At 30.9% G+C, this 21,594-nt stretch overlaps 1 protein-coding gene across 3 annotated transcripts; it reads right to left on the bottom strand.

The window, feature by feature from the left end:
* Positions 1 to 1,978: 1,978 nt before the first annotated feature.
* On the bottom strand, positions 1,979 to 21,593 carry LOC148622674 (putative tRNA(His) guanylyltransferase). Of its 3 annotated transcripts, none has more exons than XM_088572696.1 (7): positions 21,497 to 21,593; positions 13,286 to 13,627; positions 11,497 to 11,673; positions 7,126 to 7,295; positions 5,997 to 6,085; positions 5,335 to 5,442; positions 1,979 to 3,720 (listed from the first exon to the last, which is right to left on the bottom strand). In XM_088572696.1, the coding sequence occupies exons 2-7, from the start codon at positions 13,387 to 13,389 to the stop codon at positions 3,535 to 3,537; spliced, it is 834 nt and encodes a 277-aa protein (XP_088428822.1). In that variant the 5' UTR covers positions 13,390 to 13,627; positions 21,497 to 21,593; the 3' UTR covers positions 1,979 to 3,534. The 3 variants fall into 3 exon arrangements, with proteins under 3 accessions (XP_088428822.1, XP_088428824.1, XP_088428825.1); XM_088572698.1 differs by lacking the exon at positions 21,497 to 21,593 and adding an exon at positions 13,782 to 13,859; XM_088572699.1 differs by lacking the exon at positions 21,497 to 21,593 and adding an exon at positions 13,729 to 13,753.
* Position 21,594: the final 1 nt, after the last annotated feature.

Genomic DNA, 21,594 nt, shown 5'->3' with positions numbered 1-21,594 from the left:
CAAAAAGAGGTGGTATTTATATTTGGGCTTATGGACCTAACCATTTTTGAACAGGATTCTAAAAGTAAGCATGTCATTAAACCATGTAACACAAGTATAAGCAATTGGATCTCAATGATGTTGTACTACAATCTTCAATACCACAAAAGTCACATTGGGATTCATTTTGCAGGTTATGATGTGCACTGATCAGGAACAAGAGGTTCTTAGAGAGCCTGAATTGCTCACCTGGTCAAAAATAGATTTACCTTTCTAAAGCTGGATTCATGACCCTACTGTCACAAGAATCATTTAATCATTTAATTTAAGAGAGTATCCACGCGGTTTTCATATTATAAAAAAAATCTCTATGTCATAGACAATTTTTTTACTCTTCAAGGGCAATAACTCTAACATCCATCAACAAAATTTCTGCATAGGTCTGTCTCACCATGCTGATGAAGTTTTAGCTATGAAAATTTAGCTTAACTCATTGGTTTTTGAGTCATTTCCACAAATCCTTAGTTTTAGCTCACCTGGCCAGAGGCCATGTGAGTTATTGCTATCACTTGGCTTTTTTGTCATCCGTGGTTATGAACAATTTTTCAAAACTCTTCTCCTCTGACACTACTGAACGAATTAGAGCCAAACTTGGTATGAATGTTCTTTGGGATATCCTGCACAGAACTGATGTGGGAATTTTTGATCAGTCAAAAAACATGGCCATTGTTACTAAAAATAGAACATAGGTGTCAGACAGTAGTTTTTGCATATATCTCCAATACTGATGCATGATATTTATCTCTGGTCAAATTTTCATTTATATCTGTTAAGCCATGTTAGAATTATTGCTCTTTTTCCATGTTTTATCCCTACATTTAATATTATTTGTTTCAAAAATTGTTTCCTTTTGAAACTAGAAGACTGATAAGAACTAAACTTGGTATGAATATTCCTTAAGGTATTGATCAGATGTAGGGATTTTTTATCTGTCAAAAAACATGGCCGCTGTTACTGAATTCATCCATCAACACATCAGCATAGGTCAAACTCATCATACTGAACAATTTTACTCCCTGCCGGAGTTTAGCTAAACTTAACTGTTTTGAGTTATTTCCTTCTGTCATTTGACCACTATTGTCTATTTTTCAAAAGAGCAAAAATCCCCCAAAACAAATTGCTAAAGATGTTCAATTGAACATTCATGATAAGTTTTGTTTTAATCCATCCAGTAGTTTCAGCGGAGAAGATTTTCAAAACTGGAGATATAACATTTGGGGAAAAAATTAATTTCGGGACCCATAACTCATTCATCCATCAATGGATTTTTCTGAAAATATTGGCATAGGTCCATCTCATTATGCTAAACAATTTTGCCCATGCCAGAATTTAGCTAAACCCAACTGTTTTGGAGTTACAGTTGTAATTGCAAAATCTTGCAATTTGACCCCTTTGGTCTATTTTTAGAAACAGTGGCCATGTTTTTAGCCAGATCAAAAATCCACACTCTGAGATTGTAGAAATTACCCTAAGAGTTTGGTTACAATCCGTCCTGGAGTTTCAGAGGAGAAAACGTTTGAAAAAGTTAAAGGATGACGAACACATAGTGATGGCAAAAAAAAAAAGGGTTGGAGAGGGCAAACAATAAATATTTTTTCTTGTTTTTTTTTTTTAATTTTTTTTTTATCAATACCATGAGTGTCAAAGGATAGACCTCAATGAAATTTTACCATAAGGTCCCATACCACAAAAGAAAAGATTGTAAAATGATTTAAGGGTCATTAACTTTATTTACTAAGAAAAAGCATATTATAAAAAATGCAAAAGTGTATGGATCTCTTTAATATTGTACTGAATGAAGTATAAAATATGTTTGGTCAAAATCCTTAAATGAGTCAATTAAGTTTTTACAAGGATGCATAAGAAGATAGTAGCCTTGTTATATTCATTGGCAAATCTAATGGCAAGGAGTGAAATACTGGAAATAATTAAGGACTTATTAGATGTATATTGTTTAATTAATGAATACCAATAATAATATTAGCATTTCAAAACATTACTTTAGAGGTCTGATTACATATACACAAGAGAAGTAACAAAATAAACATTAGTGAAAATAATAATATGTAACATAAAGTCGTTACAGACAGCAGGATGATTTAAGGTTTCTGAATTGCTGTACACCTGAATAAAACGCAAAGCAGGGACAAAAAGTTAATAACATATGTCTTAATGCAACAAACATAGGGTATGTAAGTCTCAATCTAGTTTCATTTTCCTTATCGGAATTTCTGATGTAGCACGTATTGAAAACCGAAGACCGATCTGCATTAAATTGTTTATACTTTCAGGATCTCAAAGTGTTGTATTTTAATGCAAAATCTTCTATTTTATGCTTTTACTAACAATTTTATTATGTAGAAATATATACATGTTATTTGTAATTGGTACTGTTACACAGAAAGATGTTTTGCTTTTAATACTGGACTAAACTCTACATAATTCAAATTTCCATGCACTTGAATGGTAGTTAAGGACACATTCTCTTAAAACCACAGAGTCACATGACAAGACTTACATACCCTATTAACAAAGGAAGACTTAATAAAAATAACCATATAATGGAGCTGACTGACGGTATTTACTGATACTTAACATGGTCAGATACAAACATATAAAACAAAGTTTACAAATAAAGCATAAAATATTAATCAGTAGAAATAATGAATAAAAAGTAACAATACTATTGCATCATACAACAACAAACAGTATCACCTGTAACAATTATTGCTATGAAATACATTGCTGCCAAAAACAAATTATACGAGGTTCTAATACATAGACACTATGATGACTACTGGATAAAATAATGATGGTAAAAAAGTAATAACTGTATCAGCTGGTGTAAGAGTATATTAAACCTTGTAACTCAAAATGTTACGTTTTATACTTCAGTAGCAGTCTATATAAATATCAGACACGAGGTGCATGTCAAAAACCCATTAAGTTCACTTTTATTTCTTATTCACAACCAGTTAGAAACCACATAACCAGTCTTAGTACACTTTTTGATATAAAAATTATATACCAGGTAGATTGTATATGACATTGGTACTTGGCAAGAGTTATTGCTCCTGATTTGGTTGACTAAAGAGGGAGATGAATGTATGGTTTTGTCCTAAATATAAATGTGTATATAGAAAGGATTCAATTTACATAAATAATGGCAAATATAAACAAAAAAAAGCATCATTTGTTTACTGGGCTTTTATGCCCCTTGTATCACCTTAACTTAATATGGATAAATACTTAAAATTTAAATTTTAAACTTAAAAACTGAAGACAGTTACGTAATATTTGTTTCTTAATGATCGCTTATGGAAAGATACTATAAATCAATGATTGTGTAGTTGACTTCCACTTCACAGAATTGAATTGCTGACATCTGTTAAATCCATGACACGATATAAAGTAGTAACTTAAAAACAAAATTAATCTTCAAATTCTCACAACATATAAGTCTTGTAAACAAATTAAGCAAAGTTCTAGCATTTATCACCTACTAGTCAATATGTCATTGTGTTCCTGCCAGAATTTTTCACCGATCATATCAACATGTAGAACATCTATTTTAGGACTCATTTTGGTCCCATGATCAAGAGAGTTACTAAAAGATACAGAACCTCTGGAAGGATTGCTGGGGTATGTTGAGTTCAAATGTTTAGTTTCAACTACTGAATCCTAAAAAAGAATTAAAAAAATCATAAACCTTTGATATGAAAGATGCTGCTTGTTGTAACTCCAGGTTTTAATTACATTAAAATGTTTTTGAATTGATACTACCCTTTATCTTTACAATGCATACCTGCAAACTGTCACTGTGTTTTTTTCCCCATGAGGACTCCAAAATTTAAGTATTCAAAGAGCAGTATTGACCATAATTTACAATCCAAGATTCAAATAAGTGCTGCAATAGATTAGTTTTGTCACAAAACACCAAGAAAACAACGCTTTCCTAAATTTAAAGGCCCCTGAAATGGTTTTCTTGGTTGCTGAGGACTATTTCACACATAAAACCCCCATGAACATTTTTGCAGGTATAACAATGATAAGTGGACTGTATACTTTGATCTGGATTGACACATTCAAGGTCTTTTTTTTAACATGCTTGATCACAGAAGCAATAATTGTTTCCAAAAATGTAATACAGACTCCATGTTGACCAATCTTTCCTTGACCTCCTTAATGTCATATGTTATACAGAGAATCAACTATAAAATATAATCATTATACTGTTCACTATCATACAGTAAATAAGCTTTATTAGTACTGAAGGCCATGAAAAAAACATGTTTGTTGTCTGTTTGCCTTTTAAATAAATTGCTTTGCAAGGTGTAACCTGATGGGACTAAATAGATCGAACCCTGAACATTTGGAACCATTCCAACCACACCATTCAAGCCTGATTTTGCTCTTTATTTTGATTGTGATTAAACACAGAGTAGTTTTCTGTTTAGAATGAAAGCTGAAAATTTTAAAATTTGTTATTAGACATATAAAAACAGCAATTCATACAAAGTTTAAGAAACTGCTGATTTCTGCCCCCTGAATTATTAGGGCTATAACCCAATATATTAAAAAAAACCTTCCATTTGAGGTAGGAGACCTTGTAGTCCATCAATATACACCTTTCCTTCCATGAACCAGGAAAATGTTTCTACATGAAACCTTATGGCCCTTATTCTTCTTGTAAAACAAATCCTAAACTGCCTGTGTTGGTATGGAACACGTTTAAAAAAATCAGTCCACTTATGCTTAAATTACAAGTAGATAATGGCTGCTATAGTTCAAACAAGATATTGTTTAGAAATCAGGAAAATGTATGTTTTTGGTCTTTTTCAGCTCCAATTTTTAAATGGTCATGGTCATATACATGTATAACCCTAGTCTGATCCTTGTGGTTTGAAACCCTGTGATGATACATTTTCATAGAGATCTATATACTTATATTTTATAGATGAATTTTTATAAGAAGTTTGTTATCAGACCCATTTTGGCCTCTTATTTTTAAACAATTGGGTTGAAATACCTAAAATCAGAACCAATCAGCCTTTAGATAAATGAAACCTTGTTGTGGAACTGTATCAAGATCAACTAACTTATAATAAAGTTACTGCATGAAAACCAAATGTCTACAGACAACAACAATGCAAACGATGACAACAGCAACTGCTCTGTACCATTATACAATCACAAAATGTATAAAAATTGCAAACTCTCCCAACTGACGTTTTCACTCCTTTCAACATAACCTTATTTCATTTTAATACCTAATGACCACATGAAATTACAAACCTTATTACGGATTAATATAGTGCCTTTTCTGTAGACTTCTGGTAGGTTGTTGTAGTTAATATTAAAATCTTGAAATAACATTTCATTTTTATCACTAGACAAAGTGCCCTGAAAAGACAAATAAGATATAACATTGGGATGAACTATGCACCTTTAAATATTCAATGAGGTGCAGCCTGATACAACTACAGTGGTCAAACCCTGAAAAGTTGGAGCAAATATGGACATCAAAACTGTGATGCATTGTTGGATTACAACCACACTATAGCATTATGGGAAACCTGATTAATTTACTTGTACTTTTACTGTGTTTAAGTAATAAATATATGTTGTAAAACTTCAGTAAATTATAAGGTTGTATATATATTTTGTAAGGGAAAAATGGCCTTACAAAGTCATGTCTTACAAGGGAAATAATTATTCCATTGACAAAGACATAACTTCTAAACAAAAAAGTTACATATCAGGAATTTTATTGGATATTTATACAGGTATATACTTGATATTATTGATTATTGAGAATAAAAATAGTGATTTTTAAAACTTTTATTTTTGTTTCTGATATCAAGGTCTATCATATTTTTGTTATGAAACCACAAAATTAATTTTCAGTGAAATAAAATACTTGTGCATTTTCATTCATCATACTGTAATAGTAGTACCTTTAATCTTTCCTGAGACTGGGCTGGGGTAAAACCTTTCTCTTGTACCAACTTCCAAAAACATGTATTATACAAATTATTTATGTGGCCTGAAATAAAAGCATAAATATGTACATATATTTAACAGAATTGCTTCAAGTCTTTTATCTGGTAATGCAAAATATTTGCTATGACCTAATATTAGAACCCTTTCAGAAATCAGGTATTCTTGGGTTAATCTACTAGCCTAACTCTCTTTATTCTCTAAAACCAAATACATGCAGAGAAATACAAACATGTATAATTACCATACATTTACAATATTGTATCTCAACTTTTGGAGGTTACTTGTATTACAATTCATACAGAAATATAAAGCAAAATGAGACAGATGGGAACTATTGAGACACAATCAGGTAACATTTAGTAATCATCATAGTAACAGTAATGAAAGATAGTGAGTCTTCATTTTCACTATGTATATAATAAAAATTTAGTACTGGGCAATTCATGCTGCTGATAATCATTTTTACTTTTTGAATGAAAGGAAAGAATAGGGCACAAGAACAAAAAAACTTTTCCTTCCCCAAAACTTATTTCGTATTACTTTAACTATAGTAGTTACAGTACCTGAATCAATCCGTGCAACAAATATTGTAATCGGTCATCGATCACCAATTAGTTTCAGGTCAGTCATCGATTCGTGCAACAAATATTAATTTCTTTGTCAATTTTACACATATTTATATAATGAAATAGATTTAAACATCAATTTTTACTTTTATTTCAAACAGATCTTACACCATTTTCCCGCATTTTACCAAAAAAAAAAAAAAAAAAAAAACTGCGATCAGATTGGTTATCCGTCATCGATCCGTCAGCGATCAATCAGTCAACGGTCATTGATCTGTCAAATCGTTGCACAGATCAGTTCACGGACTGTAACTATTACAAACCCTGAAAACAAGAAATCAGTTTAAAACATCATGGATTGAAACTAATTTAACTGCAGTGTTCATGGAACATAGGAATATCTGTGATCATATGTGTTTTTAAAATTTTCCTTCAAGGCATGTACCAATTTTTTTCACAACTGTGAAAGAACTTTCTTGCTGTGAGAACTACGAGCATCTAACAATAAGATACTTACAGTCTGCTTGTCGCCAGCTGAGGTAGTCCCTGAGGTTTTTGTCAGATGGGTAAAGAACAACACGACTATCAAATGATGGAGGATATTGAAGAGGCTGTACATTGAAGAATCTTGACCAATAGAACACGTAGCAGGAAGAAAAGTAACTCACTACATTACTCATTATTTTACTGAAATAAAAACGTTTACCATAAGTAGCAGTATTTGTAAAAATTATGCAAATTCTAAAATATGTGATGCACCCCCAAAAAAGGCTACCGTTACTCATTTTTATTTTTGTTATTAAATTGTTGTATTAGTCTATATAATGAAATGTAGAAACATTCTTTATAATCTGTCTGTTCTCAAGAGACAATTCACATCCAAAATCAAATGGTTTCTGTTGTATTTCAGTGTCATGAGCAGAGTTATCTCCCTTAATTTTGAATCCTATAGCACATTCCTTATAATTGATATCTCCTATGAACAGGAGTTATATGAAAAACCACATGCTAACGTCAATTTACTTTTAAAATTAGAACAAAATGTCAAAAAATTAAAATATGTAGTCTTTCAATTTTGCATAATTCTTGGCTGGATTTTTACAGAACTTAGCTACATTTACCACACCTTACCCAAAACCTTATTACTTCTATTTTTTAAAATATACAGTATACTCTACTCAAATCTATCTACTGTAAATCATATTAAAATAATACTTTTTAGACAGTTTATCAATGCTTAGCCTTCATGTTTTATTTTTTCTCACAAATTTTCAATTTTCATTTAATGACTTTTTTAATTGTAAATGGTTAAATAGGAGAAAAAAGGGTATTAAAGTATGTAATGAGCTTATAATGAACATCGTTAACAATGTAGGATCTTCATAAAGAAATGAAATAATTTGACAACAGCCAAAGTAATTGCAAAATGGACACCATTTTATTATCAAATATCTATTTACTATATGTTCAAGGTCTGTTATTATTTACTGCATTTGTCAAATAAGAGGGTGTCAGATTCAACCAGACCAAAATAAAAGCATTTCCAACCTTCCGATATTCACAACATAGAAATTATAATTTTGTACACACAATGCTAAGAATGATATCATATTTCCTTGCTCATGTTTCCACTGAGAGACTCAATAAATTTTTGACAACATTTAACCATCAATTGATTTGATATCAATCTACACTATATGCATGCTTAAATATGTGTGTAAATAATGCTTGTATCAATTTGATAGATTAAGCATTAGACTATACTTAAACAAGATAGTTACATATAGTTTTAGGTCCCCTGCCACTGGTTAAATTTGAAGAATTAAATCATAACTCCAAAACTCCTGTAAAATTTGAAGTAATCTAAGTACCAGTAGTCATGTTATATGATCAAGCAAATATGTTGTCAAACAACCTGCCAAAATGTGTAGCAGGATACCTGAGGTCCAAGATGTGACAAAGGGATAGTAACCATATACACATTACTAAAGTCTGTATCTATTTAAACCAGACTGGTACTTAACTTTTAAAACAGATAAAAAGTTATCAATAACACCAATAAAAAGGAAGGATCAAGTCAGTTAACATTATTTGGTGTGGTTACTTTTGTTACCATTTGTAAGTTAAATAATTAGTGATTATTTATTTGTAACAACTTTTATAAACTGACCCTTTTTCTGTAGAGTTTAGTAAGGACATTGGACCTTCAATTATCTATATCATAGGGGAACTTGAAATGATTTTGAAATAACATTGCTAAGGGAAATCAAGTACAGATCCATACATTTTGGAATAGGATGTTTCAGGCTATTTTTGGTAATTTTTTGGCAAACAAATGCATAAAATCAAGAAAAAATAGGGGGTTCAAGCACAAGAACAACCCAGATTTGCCAATAGAAATAGTCCACTCTTGGTTATCAATAAAAAAGTGGATGTTTCAATCGTCACTAATCTTTTGTTTAATATTACTGTTATTACAGGTGACTTTGTTTCGAACTTAATGTAAACAATTAAGAACATTCTTAGTTTAAAGAAAACTGGTCATTCACTGCAGTGTAAGAAAAAAATCATACACATGTAATTAATCATAAAATCAGACAACAGGAAACAACTTGACATGACATAATTTAGGTCCACCTTGGGAACAGTCAGTAACTAACTGCAACATTTCATTTTATAAATCAATATTGATTTTAGTGTTCAAGGACAAAACAAAATACTACATGTATTTGTTACTTGATAAATGACTTTATCAGTCAAATTAACAAGTCAATAATTCTAAATCTCACAACAAAATAGCTTCTGCTCTACCAACAAGGCAAATAAGAACACATACAAAGAGTGTAAATTTCAAACAGCCAAATAGGATCTATATTTGAAAATTTCTGACCCAGTGTAACTATGATTAACAAACATTAGTTTCAGGTGCAATATGCACAGCAATGCTTTACCCAATCCGGATCTTCCTGGCACAAGTAAAGCAAATACTGAACAAACTGCTCCAGCTAAACACCTGGTATGCTGTATCAAATTAAGTACTTCAAACTGTAAATAATGAAGAGGTGTTGAAGTTCTATATATATATGTTATAAAATTTCAAAATAAAAAAACTTTAACCATAATAACAATAACAAAAATTACGCAGTTTTTATGTGCTCATTTGCTATATTTTATACATTATGTTGATGAGAGTATCACAATATAGAATTAAATAAACAAACAGAAGGCAGCTAATTCAGAGAAATTTGGAAAAGGGAGACAACTCAACGTACTATACACCAACTGCTGAAAATGAAAAGTTAATAGACCTGGTATTATAGGTCTATAATACAAAACTATTTCTTCTCAAGCTTTCAATCATGTTCTAATTTGATTAAAGTAAACCCACATTACTGTAAAAAATGTGAAGCCATTTGATTAATTCACATTTAATTGAAAAAAATTATCTTCCTATTACATATACTGTTCAAGAATATCATTTTGTGATATTATATAACAGTCTTACCAATCCAGTGCAATAATTCAGTATTGAATCCTTGAATACTTCAACTTTCAATAGAACATTTACTTTCTCAATATAATGATTCTTTGAAGTACATTTTTTTTTGGTGGGGAAGGGGTGGGGTCTAGATTTAATTAGTAGATAAAATAAAAATATCAACATTTCTAACATCTGCACTTAAGTTATTTACTATGCCAAATGATTACTAAATTTCATATTTAAAAAAAAAGATTCAGTAACAAGTGACAACCTTCATCCTTCGATCACTTCTCCATGAATTCAGATTTCTCATGAGTGTATGTTATTATAAATCTTGAAAATTATAACACACCTTTTGTAACCTAGCAATAAAATAAAATCATAAAATAAAAAAAAGAGCAATAACTCCTAAACAAATTGTGGAAACTTATAGTAATTAATATATGCATTTAAATGAATTAAGACAAGCAAAGGAATTTGACCCTACAACTGTTACCATAAATACTTACAATACATGTAAGCCAGATCTTTGGTAAAAACTCATACCTCATCAAAAGAGTAAAACATAATTTAAGACTCAGTCATATGAAAATGCTTGTTTTTTTTTTTCTTTCTGTTCCTTATTATAAAATGACAACCCTCAAAATCTATCTCAAGGAATCTTGTGTTACAGATCCATGGACTCAAGTTAACACAAAGTGTCTAGGAGAGGATCAACTTTTGCAGACATACAATTGAGATGTATGAAACTGGTCTATATTCCAATTGTTCATTTTTTTCCATCTAGCACACAATAATCTTCATACAATCACAACCTTCACAAAAATAGATTAATTTTGTTGACTGCATTATTTAACTAAGTGTTCCATTTGCTTTGACAATATCAAGGGATTTTGACATTGTGTTGATAACTATTGACAATACACATATCTGATAGTACAGCATATATACAATGAAATGTATTAACACCATACAGACAGGATTTGTATAGAGCTGCTGTGTTCTATGTTCCACACCAATAATTCAACATGTCTGTTGAAAGGCATAACATACTTATGTTCAGCATGTCAATATTGATATTCAATGATTAATTTGTTTGGACCACTTTTAATCATTTAAAATCAACAAATTAAATTGGAGGGTCCACACAATGTCCTAAACTTGTGTACAAATATTATTGAATAAACTTAAAAATCGTTTAGGGGTAACTTACTTTCTCTTTTTACACTAACTCTTTTTCAGAAAACAGAATTAAAGCTAACTATCTTTTAACCTTGTTGCATCAAGTTTACAATCAGATTTCTTGAACATGTTTTTGCCAATGGAATTCCCCTCTTTGATAACCACAATTTGGATTGGTTCAATTTACTTTTCTCCTTTTTCTCCTTTTATACAATAATTAATTACCTGCCCCTTCTGTTGAATACTGATGTGTTTCTTTTGAAAACAAAACTGTATTCATCACTCTGCCCATAACACAGTACAATGTCTTTATATTCCTCCATGACACATTGGGCAGCTTTGGTCATTAGATTTAGTGCTCGGTCATCGTTTGGTTTTACAAAATGATGAACATCAGAAAACCTTTAAAAAAATATATAACTGTGCCGCAGCATTTTAAAATAATATGTTTTGACAACTGTTTATTACAAACATGTACAAAATGTTGCATTCAATATCATGTTAAGCACATTTAATTTCCAATCACCAAAATTCTTATACAGTCTGTCATTACATTAAGTTGATTTGAAGAAGACAACCACTAAACAACACATCAAGACTAAGTTACCAACTAAATTAATTAATTAAAAAAATCTGTCCAGCTAATTCAGGGAAATAAACTACCTTATATCTTTGTAGAGGAATGGGATGAATATCTTATGCCTGTGACACGTGTTACCTTTTCATATTGATAAAGATTATAATAATGCTAAGTTAAACATAACATATTTCACAACTGATAAGAAAAGCTCCTAAAACAAAATATACATATTACTTTATCATAATGCCAATACATATATCAATACAAGCACGATTGCCTATAAATGCGACATTGAGGTATGGGACTAGTCAAAAACTAAAAATTAAAAGAATCAATTTGATCACATTATACTTAAAAGACACAATCAATTTTCATTCAATTTTACTTTTTCATTTATTTCTGTGCATCAAAAAGATGTTATAAATAGCAGAAAATAATTCATACTAGAACGCATGTTCCCTCCTGCCCAGTAATCCTATATAAAGGGATAACTTGAATTGCATGCCAACTGAATAAATTCTAAATTTACTGCCAAAAGAAAATAAATATTTAAATGAAAAGTTAGAAAAAATTAGAGTATGATATTAAATCCTTTTAAAAGCCTTTTTACAGTACAAGACCTTTCACTTCGTCTTATATGAATTCTGAATGACAGTAAATGATAGTTTACCAACACATTTAAATGTATCGTAACTCACATCTATCATCAATAACCTTACATTCAGTTAAATAAATTTCTTGATAGATTAAAATACCATTTGAACTTTAAGGTCATATTTGGAAGTTTGCCAGACCAACATTTTATAGTACCATAATTAAGGCAGTGCAATTTGGTGACATTAAGTCTAATTATCTATAACTGTATAGAATAGTTCATGCTATGATTATCAATGGTCAGGCCATTATTGGATTAAAATTAAGTTTTCTACATTCTTATTGGGTTCATTTATTGATTTATTTCTTTATCAATTATAAATGAATATTGATACTAAGTGACAAACTCCACTTCAGATTGGATTTTATTACACTAACAAGTATTAACACTTTAGTAGAATGAAAAGCAGTGGTAAACAATGATAAACTTGTCATGACACAACCTTGCTTAGAAATTTCACTTGGTAAAAAGGATAAAGCTAGCCAAAAAACCAAACCAACAAAAAACAATTACTTTTCATGTACAGTGTTTCAACTGGATAATTGTACATAAAATTATCTAGATAAATGAATAGCTTCACCTTATCAAGCATATATTATTGCAATCAAAATATATAAGGTGTTAAAAAGAAACTTTAGTCTAAAAGCTGACTTTTACTTACTGTAAAGAAAAAAAATTATTATGTACAGTAGTTGTACCTTTATCATGTGAGATATTTATGCAGCATTATAAAAATCAATAACTGACCACGATAAATCATTGTTTCTAGCAAGTATTACCTGTGAAATGATTTTCCATCGATCCTAACTACAATCCAACAATTTGGCAAACACTTATCTTCAGATTCAAACTGCTTCACATACTCAAATTTACTCTTAGCCATGTTCACTTCCAATATCCTTATATATCTAAAAAGTTGCACATTTAGTTTAAATCAGCACTGTAAAACATATCAACGGAGATCAAATCATTTTAAAGTTTTCAACAACCCTTGATAACAAGACATAAATCCATAAAATATCTCCTGTTGGTTTCATTCTTTTTAATGAAGAAAAGCCCATAAATTGTTCAATGAATCCTGTTGATTTGTTACTGTTGTTTCTTTCGCTCAACTGAGTCAACTGAAATACAAAATGATGATAAAGAATTACCATATACCTAAGATGTAACATAAGACACACTTAATTTGATTATTGTTAACAATATCGGAATCAGTCCTTACTTTGACATTTGTATTAAATACCAGTGTAAAAACTTAGATATACAAAACTATACCTTCAAAGATACAATACTTATACAAATGATCAGAATTGTACTTCACACTTCAATGAATATTTGAATAAAGATAAGTGCCAGAGGTATTTGCCCTTTTAATCTCATTCAAAGTTTTTAAAATAACTGAAAAATTCAAATTAAAGTAATTTGAATATTTACCTTGTCAAATTAATTTCCCTATAGAAAGGATTGGGGTGCTAGTTTATCAAAGCTTACATTCCTTTATGTATATTAGATGTATTGGTATGTATTAAAGTGCAAAGTAATTTGCATACAAAACATCCCGGTACTATTTCTACAAAACGCATTAGAGCCTGATTGAAAACAAGTTAGTAGTTTTAAAAAATAGAAATTTGTTGTGCCTATATATATATTGAAAGAGATTTGTTCAACAGGTTAAACCTTTAAAATAATGTTTCATTTTGGGGTCAAAAGGTTACTCTAAATGGCCTTGATAATCAGTCCCCTTATAAGCACTTATCAATTTATTTAAGGTTGATTGTAAGCAACTTTTAGAGCCCACCAAAGTCTTACCTTACTCAATTAAACATCATCATATCTGTAGTAAAACTTCTTTTATACATATATCTGCAATTTTTTTCACAAAATACTAATGAAATCCAAACCAAATATATAGGCCATAAGATTCCTATGATTTTGTGAATATAATTGTTCACACAGTATATTGATACAAAAGTATATTTTACAGTAAGGTTTTAACGGTGAGATCTTTTTAGAATATCAGTCAAACAAATATTTCAGCCAACAGTTTTAGTGGCATCTGGTCTTGGTTTCATAAACAAATCTGAAATTGTGTTTTCCTAAAATCCTTGAATTTTTCTTCCAATGGTCTGATTTTGTTACAATTTTAAAAATGTTCATTTAGATACAAGTTATAAGCAGTTTATAACAAAGCTGATAAAAAAGCTTATCTCTTATCCTTTTTTAGCCATCAATTCCTAAAATGTAAGGTACATAGTTTTTTAAATTCATCCAAATCTTCCTTTTGTGATACAGAACCCAATAGTAAAATTCAAAAGAGATCCAAACAACTTTACTCAAGTCCAGAATATGTTAATCACCACCAAAATCAATCCCACCCTGACTTTCTTTGATGGTATAGAACCTTTTGATTAAATTTCATTGAGACCCATTAACATGTACACTTAGGCTGCAAAAATGCTTGACTCCTATTCAACATTAATACTAAGAATTATAACCCAAATAAAAAGCTTTGCCTAGTGCAGCATGACATGACCGCAGCCAGTTGAACTCTACTTGAGGCAAGTGTCGACTGACACAGTAAACATAGGGACTTACAGTTTATTATGGTTGGACACATTATTGCACAATATTTTTAAGTTCAATTGAAGTATAAAGGTCTGCTTCAAGATGCATTCACGGACAACTTTGTACCTCAATATCTCAAAAAACAGTAAATGAAAGGGTTAATTTGCTAAGCAGATTTCTTAAAGCTCTTGAATTTATGCTAGGATTTTCCTGTGGAATCCCAATAAAAAAATCAACTGCCCCAAAAATTAAAATAGAGGCTCCCAGGAGCCTGAATCACTCACCTGGTTTTAGTTTGTCTTTCAAGACTTTAGTAAGACTATCTTAAGGATCATTTCAGCGACTGAAAGTTTCTTACTATCTATTATAGTTTTCAAGATATTGGTTGAAAACTGTAAAAAAAGGCATTTTTCATCTTTCAAGGGTTATAACTCTTACAAGGAGTCACCTGACAACTTTGATTCCTGAGGACTTTTGAAGGCCTTATTATAAGGATCATTCCAGCTGCAGAAATAATTTTGCTAAACCTAACAGTTTTGGATATATATGCAAAAAACTACGGTCTTTGTTCTATTTTTAGTAATGGCAGTCATGTTTTATGATGGATAAAAAATCCCCATATCAGTTCTATGCATGATACCCCAAGGAACATTCACACCAAGTTTGGTTCTAATTGGTCAAGTAGTGTCAGAGGAGAAGATTTTTGAAAGAAATAACATTAAAAATGGCAAAAAAAAAAACATTGAAAAAAGGGCAATAACTCCAATATGGCTTAACAGATTTCAATGAAAATCTAGCCACAGATAGATCTTATCATGCTAAACACTTTTACTTCATCAGAATTTAGCTAAACCTAACGGTTTTGGACATATATGCGAAAAACTACTCTCTGACCCCTATATTCCATTTTTAGTAATGGTGGCCATGTTTTTCAATGGATAAAAAATCCCCACATCAGTTCTATGCAGGATACCCCAAGGATCATTCATACCAAGTTTGGTTCCAATTAATCAATTGGTCAAGTGGTGTCAGAGGAGAAGATTTTTGACAGCAATAACATTCAAAATAGCAAAAACAGGTCGAAAAAGGACAATAACTCCAAAATGGTTTCACAGATTGAAATACAAATTTGACCACAGATAGATCTCATCATCCTGAACACTTCCATCCCATTACAATTTGGCTAAACCTAATGGTTTTGGAGATACATTGTATATGCGAAAAACTACTGTCTGACCCCTATGTTCTATTTTTAGTAACAGCAGCCATGTTTTTCAATGGATCAAAAATCCCCACAGCAGTTCTATGCAGGATACCCCAAGAAACAATCATACCAAGTTTGGTTCCAATTGGTCGAGTGGTGTCAGAGGAGAAGAGTTTTTGAAAAATTGCTAATGATGACAACGGATGCCAAGTGATGGCAACAGCTTACATGGCTTTCGGCCAGGTGAGCCGCAAGGTCCACTTATTGGGGTGTGTCCAATTTGGCCATTAGAACTCAAAACCATTAGAGAACAAAAATCATTTAAACAATGCATGGAGGGATTTTTTTCATCAGAAATCCAATAAAAAAAAAATTTCCAAATCAGACCAGAAAAAACAAGCAATTGTCAAGAAATCAGAAAAAAATACTTGTTTCTGAACCCACTGTGACTCCTATTCTTACTTGGCCAAAGTCACAACTCATAATCAATCCTGGACAATAATCAATAGAATATTGTGGAACAATATCATAAACATTTTTACACTTCTTTGGCATTATATAGTTAAATTCCATGAAATGCTTGTTTTAGGCTATTTTATGCCCCTTATTCTAAAACAGATGGGGCCATAAACCCCAAAATCAATATCAACTTAGCATTTGTGGTTTGGAACCTATTTATAATTTTTTTTACAGATCAAACAACTAATACCCTAGATATTGCACAAAAACCAAGTATCTACAGATGATGACACTTACGACAATGACAGTGCCACACCATTATATGACCAAAAATTATTTGTGGTTGTATAAAAATCAATTACAACCTTTCTTTTGTGGCATGGAGCCTTATGATACAATTTCATGAGATCCATACATTTTCATCCATGCTATTGTGTGAAAACCAACAACAAATTGTATTTTACCCTTTTCAGCCAACCCCTTATTCCTTAAACAAGGCATTATTTGAATTTGAAATTATTTTGGATTTAAGAAAATAAGTAAAAAAAATATTTATAAGAGAGTAAGCAAAGGAACTAAGATTCTAGAGGAAATCAAAAGAATGTAATCAAAGGACAAAGACCGACATGTAAAACAGACACACAACAAAGAACATAAAATAACCAAAATAAAACATACAAAGTAACAAAAGTAAATGAGCAACTCGTACATCACTAAAAACTGGAAGCATGGACCAGGTGCACTGGTAGGGTAACATCCTCTGCTTTTCTAGAAACACCCGCCGAGTTGTCATAATCAAAGTCAAGTGCTGATAGCACTGGTGGTTTTTGATTCTTGTGAAAATTGTAGCATGAACAAAATTTCAAAGATTATATGATGTTAAATAAAATCATACATTGCATTTAAAATACTATGAAGAACTGTCCTTTTTAATATGTATAAAATGAAAGTCAATCTACACTATTGATCCAACTTCACATACATTTACAAATTTTTGTTCCATTTCACCTTATTCCCCAATTTTAAACCTATCCAAAAGTTAACTGAGTATTTATCCTACATAACAATTATACTTAAATAAAACCAATATCAACAGAAATTAATTTCCTTAAGACGAGATTTTCAAAATCTAGACACTTTAATCAATTTGAATTTTACTGTCAATTTTACTTGGTTAAAATCACTGCTCTTCACTTCCTGTTCATAAATGGTAAAATATTAATGGTAGGATGGATAATTTGGCATATAAGTGCGTTAAAATGAAAATACTAAACACATTTTATCCTTCCAGACACATGACTGCAAGAAATAAATTTCCTAAATGTAAATTTATTACTAAAAATCTTTCAAGGCCAAATAGGAGTCCCTCAAATCTTGAAATGGTATGAAGACTTGATGTGAAGATTAGACCTTAATTTTATTTGCATAAATAATAGAATTTCATTGAGCAGATAAATTGCAAAAAACATGTTTACTTGTTATAAAAGAGGTATTGAATTATATAAAAGGAATTACATTTGGACTATATTTTTTATGTAGTGTTCAGAAATAGAAAGGAAGTTCAGTGATAGGCCGGTGACATTAGATATTTTGAACCTAAAGGATCAAACACCCAAAAAGTCAAGTCCAGGGTTGATGAAAGGGGAAAGGAAAACTATGACACGCTGAACAAATCAATTTACACGGTGCAGATGGATACACCGTAACAATCCACAAGTTCATGATGATGACCATAAAACTTCTGTAGTGATGACTTCAATCTTGTAGTAATACAACCCTGTTCCAGAGGCCTAATTGTAAGAAGTCTGGCATGATACAAAAGTCTGCATAGTTACAGCAAGCTCTAGCATAACCTATGAGTTGTAATATGAAAACTCCATACGCAGGTGCTGAAGGGATGCTGCCACAGATGAAAGGAAAGTTGACAAAATGGAATGAAAGGTCATCACGTTTGTCATATACAATGTAATCTGGTCAATAGTTTTTCTATACCATCGATCTCTAAGTGTAGGTCAAGATATGAGACTGACTTCACAGTGTCTGTAGTATCCTTTTCACAAGTACTTTGGGTAGACGTGATGTATCAAATCCCAGAAACTAGGATTGTTTAATGATAATATTTCATCTTCATAGAGGTAACTGAGGTTAAAGGATCATGCTAAACGATGTTCCTTCTTTTGGATAAGATCAGCTATAAAGTTAGCCTCATAAGATTAAAGGAATAGGTCAGCAAGTAGAGAAGCACAATTTGTTCCATTGGAATGCTGACCTTTTGTTGAAAAACATGTTCACCACACTGGACAAATATACTGTCAATCAAATATTCCAACATTTTGAAAACATCTTCAGCATATTTGGAAGTTGATTTGCAATTATTTTTTACAAAGTATGAGGAATATCTACCAAGAACTACATACATGTACCTGTATCTAGGTGTTTCATCTTCTTTGGAGTAACAAGAATGTTTTTGTTTTTGAGTCATAACTTTAACTGAGTATTGGGAATATAAGTATAAAAAGTTAAAAAATCATAGGTTTTAATGCTATTGTCTTCTTTTAATAAACTTGAATTGACGTTTTACTTTTTGAATTTTTCAGGATCCACATTGACTTAATAACTTACCACTAAGGGGGTTAGTCATGGTGTCATGGCTAAGAGGTGTTAGTAAGTTTTCCTTCGTATATTATCAAACTAAGCATAGCCAAGCTGTCATGACTAATCCCCTTAGTAGGGGTTAGTTTTACTAAATATGTTTGGTCATTTTCTAAATTTCTAAGTAATTCCAAATTCAAATAATTCTTTGTTTTTAACAGTTTTGGTCATAACCCCTAAAATCAATCCAAGTCTGACCTTTGTGATTTAGAATATCGAAGTACAATATCATAGAGATTGATACACTGATACTTGAGTTATATAGTTCAATTTTATGAAATGCTTGTATTTGGTCCCTTTTTAATCCAAATTCCCATAATCCAAAATCCAAGCATCACCATAGCAGTGCTTGATAATAAAATTAAACCTTTAAGACAATAAGTTTAGATTAAAAAACTAAATTGCAAAAACTCACTTCATGATATCCCTTGGTTTCCTCTCTTAAACTGGCAGAAATCCTGTATGTCATTCAGATGAACAAACAATGAATTTGTAAAAGTTTCATCATATCTATTTTGTGGTTTTAGAGGAGTTGTGGATTAGGAGATGGTTCAGACCTTGGTCAACCAATGTCAAAGCCCATGCATCAAAGTCATTAAGATTAAAAAAAAAAAATAGCATCATCTTATAAAGATTTGCGAAAGTTTAATAAAATTCTGGATTCAGAGGAACAGCAAACAGACCACCTGTATTTTTGTTCTTTACTATATTCAGGTATTTAACCCATGTACATGTATTTAAGAGGTAATCATTGGATGGTTTTTAATTGGAATAGGATCACTAATATGTACACAGATTTTTCACATAAAATTCATAACTTTTTTCACAATAAATGTAATTAACCTATGTTCATTGAGTAAGTTTTTCCTGAACCTATGTATAAATATCAATATTTTATTGATATATATTGTCTGCACAAGAATCCCACTGCACACTCTCAATCATTTAATACATTCTTGATTGAACTTGACAACGGAACATGAGGGAAAAAAAATGATAGTAGATAGTTTCGCTTTATTTGGGAACCATTTCTTATTCTTAGTCAGTGGCAGATCCTACTCCTAAAACATAAGCCAAAGCAATGTTAATAAATAAACAATGTTTCTTGATATTCATAAATACATGTATAAATAATTCATTTATTAATATTAACAATTCATTTATTAATATTAACAATTCATTTATAAATAACAAGAAATACCGTTTATTAATTAATATTATAATTCATTTACAAATATTTTTAATTAATTTACTAATATTTATAAATAAATTGGAAATATCAATAAATGAATTATAAATATTAATAAATAAGCCTTTCGTCCTCTAGCAAAGGCAGATCCTGGTCCAGCACACTAAGTGCAGTTTGAAAAAAAAAATGGTTGAAATGAAAGAAACTCCACGAAGAGTGTTGGTGCGCAACTACAAGGTCTTATGTTATAGGACAAGCATCGCATGTGTAACGGGAGAGCATATTTGACTCACAAAATTATACTCCACCACCGAGGATCGAACCCTAGACTGCACGGTGACAAGCTAGCGACAAACCGATTCGGCTAAAGAATTAATCCTTTAGCCAAGTCAATTAACTGGCTATTTAAATCTAACTACCTACTACAATGCAGGTAGGCCGTCCTGTCAGTGTCACACATGAATAGGACAGATCAATGATTTTGTATAATGGGGATGTAAAACATAAGTAAATGCCAAGCAGAGCAAGGCTTATTTTTTTTTGAGTAAAAATAGACAATTTGCAATTTCAACTGACAAGTAAAAATATTCATTTTTTTTTATATGTTTCTGTTTCAGTATAACACTATAACAGTTGGATTTACGTACAAAAAAAATACCTTTTTGCACGTAAATCCAACTGTTATATTTTTTTCAAATGGGGGATTGGACAGCACTGCAACAAACATGGAGTAGACCATAGCATAATTTAAGTGAATTAAGTCTATATACTTATAGAGTAAAAATGAACGCCAACATAATCACCTGTTAACATTGGTTTGCTATCAAGAATGAGCCCATATTTCACAAGCTAATAATAAGCTCCTGTAATGTTTTTTTTTCGACAAGATTAACGAAATTAAAATCATAATGCCTAACTAACCTTATAAAACGTTTAACCTATGAAGAATTTCAGTTTCAACTTCGATGTTTGTTGTGAAATTTACTACACGTGCATTCAACGGAAGTGGTCTAATTTTA

Source organism: Perna viridis, chromosome 3 (genome assembly GCF_037379345.1).
Source record: "Perna viridis isolate PV_CMFRI_1.1 ecotype Kerala chromosome 3, ASM3737934v1, whole genome shotgun sequence".
In the NCBI taxonomy this organism is placed as follows: Eukaryota; Metazoa; Mollusca; class Bivalvia; order Mytilida; family Mytilidae; genus Perna; species Perna viridis.
Note: the sequence above shows the minus strand (reverse complement) of the source record. Positions and strands in the feature narration are given on the sequence as shown.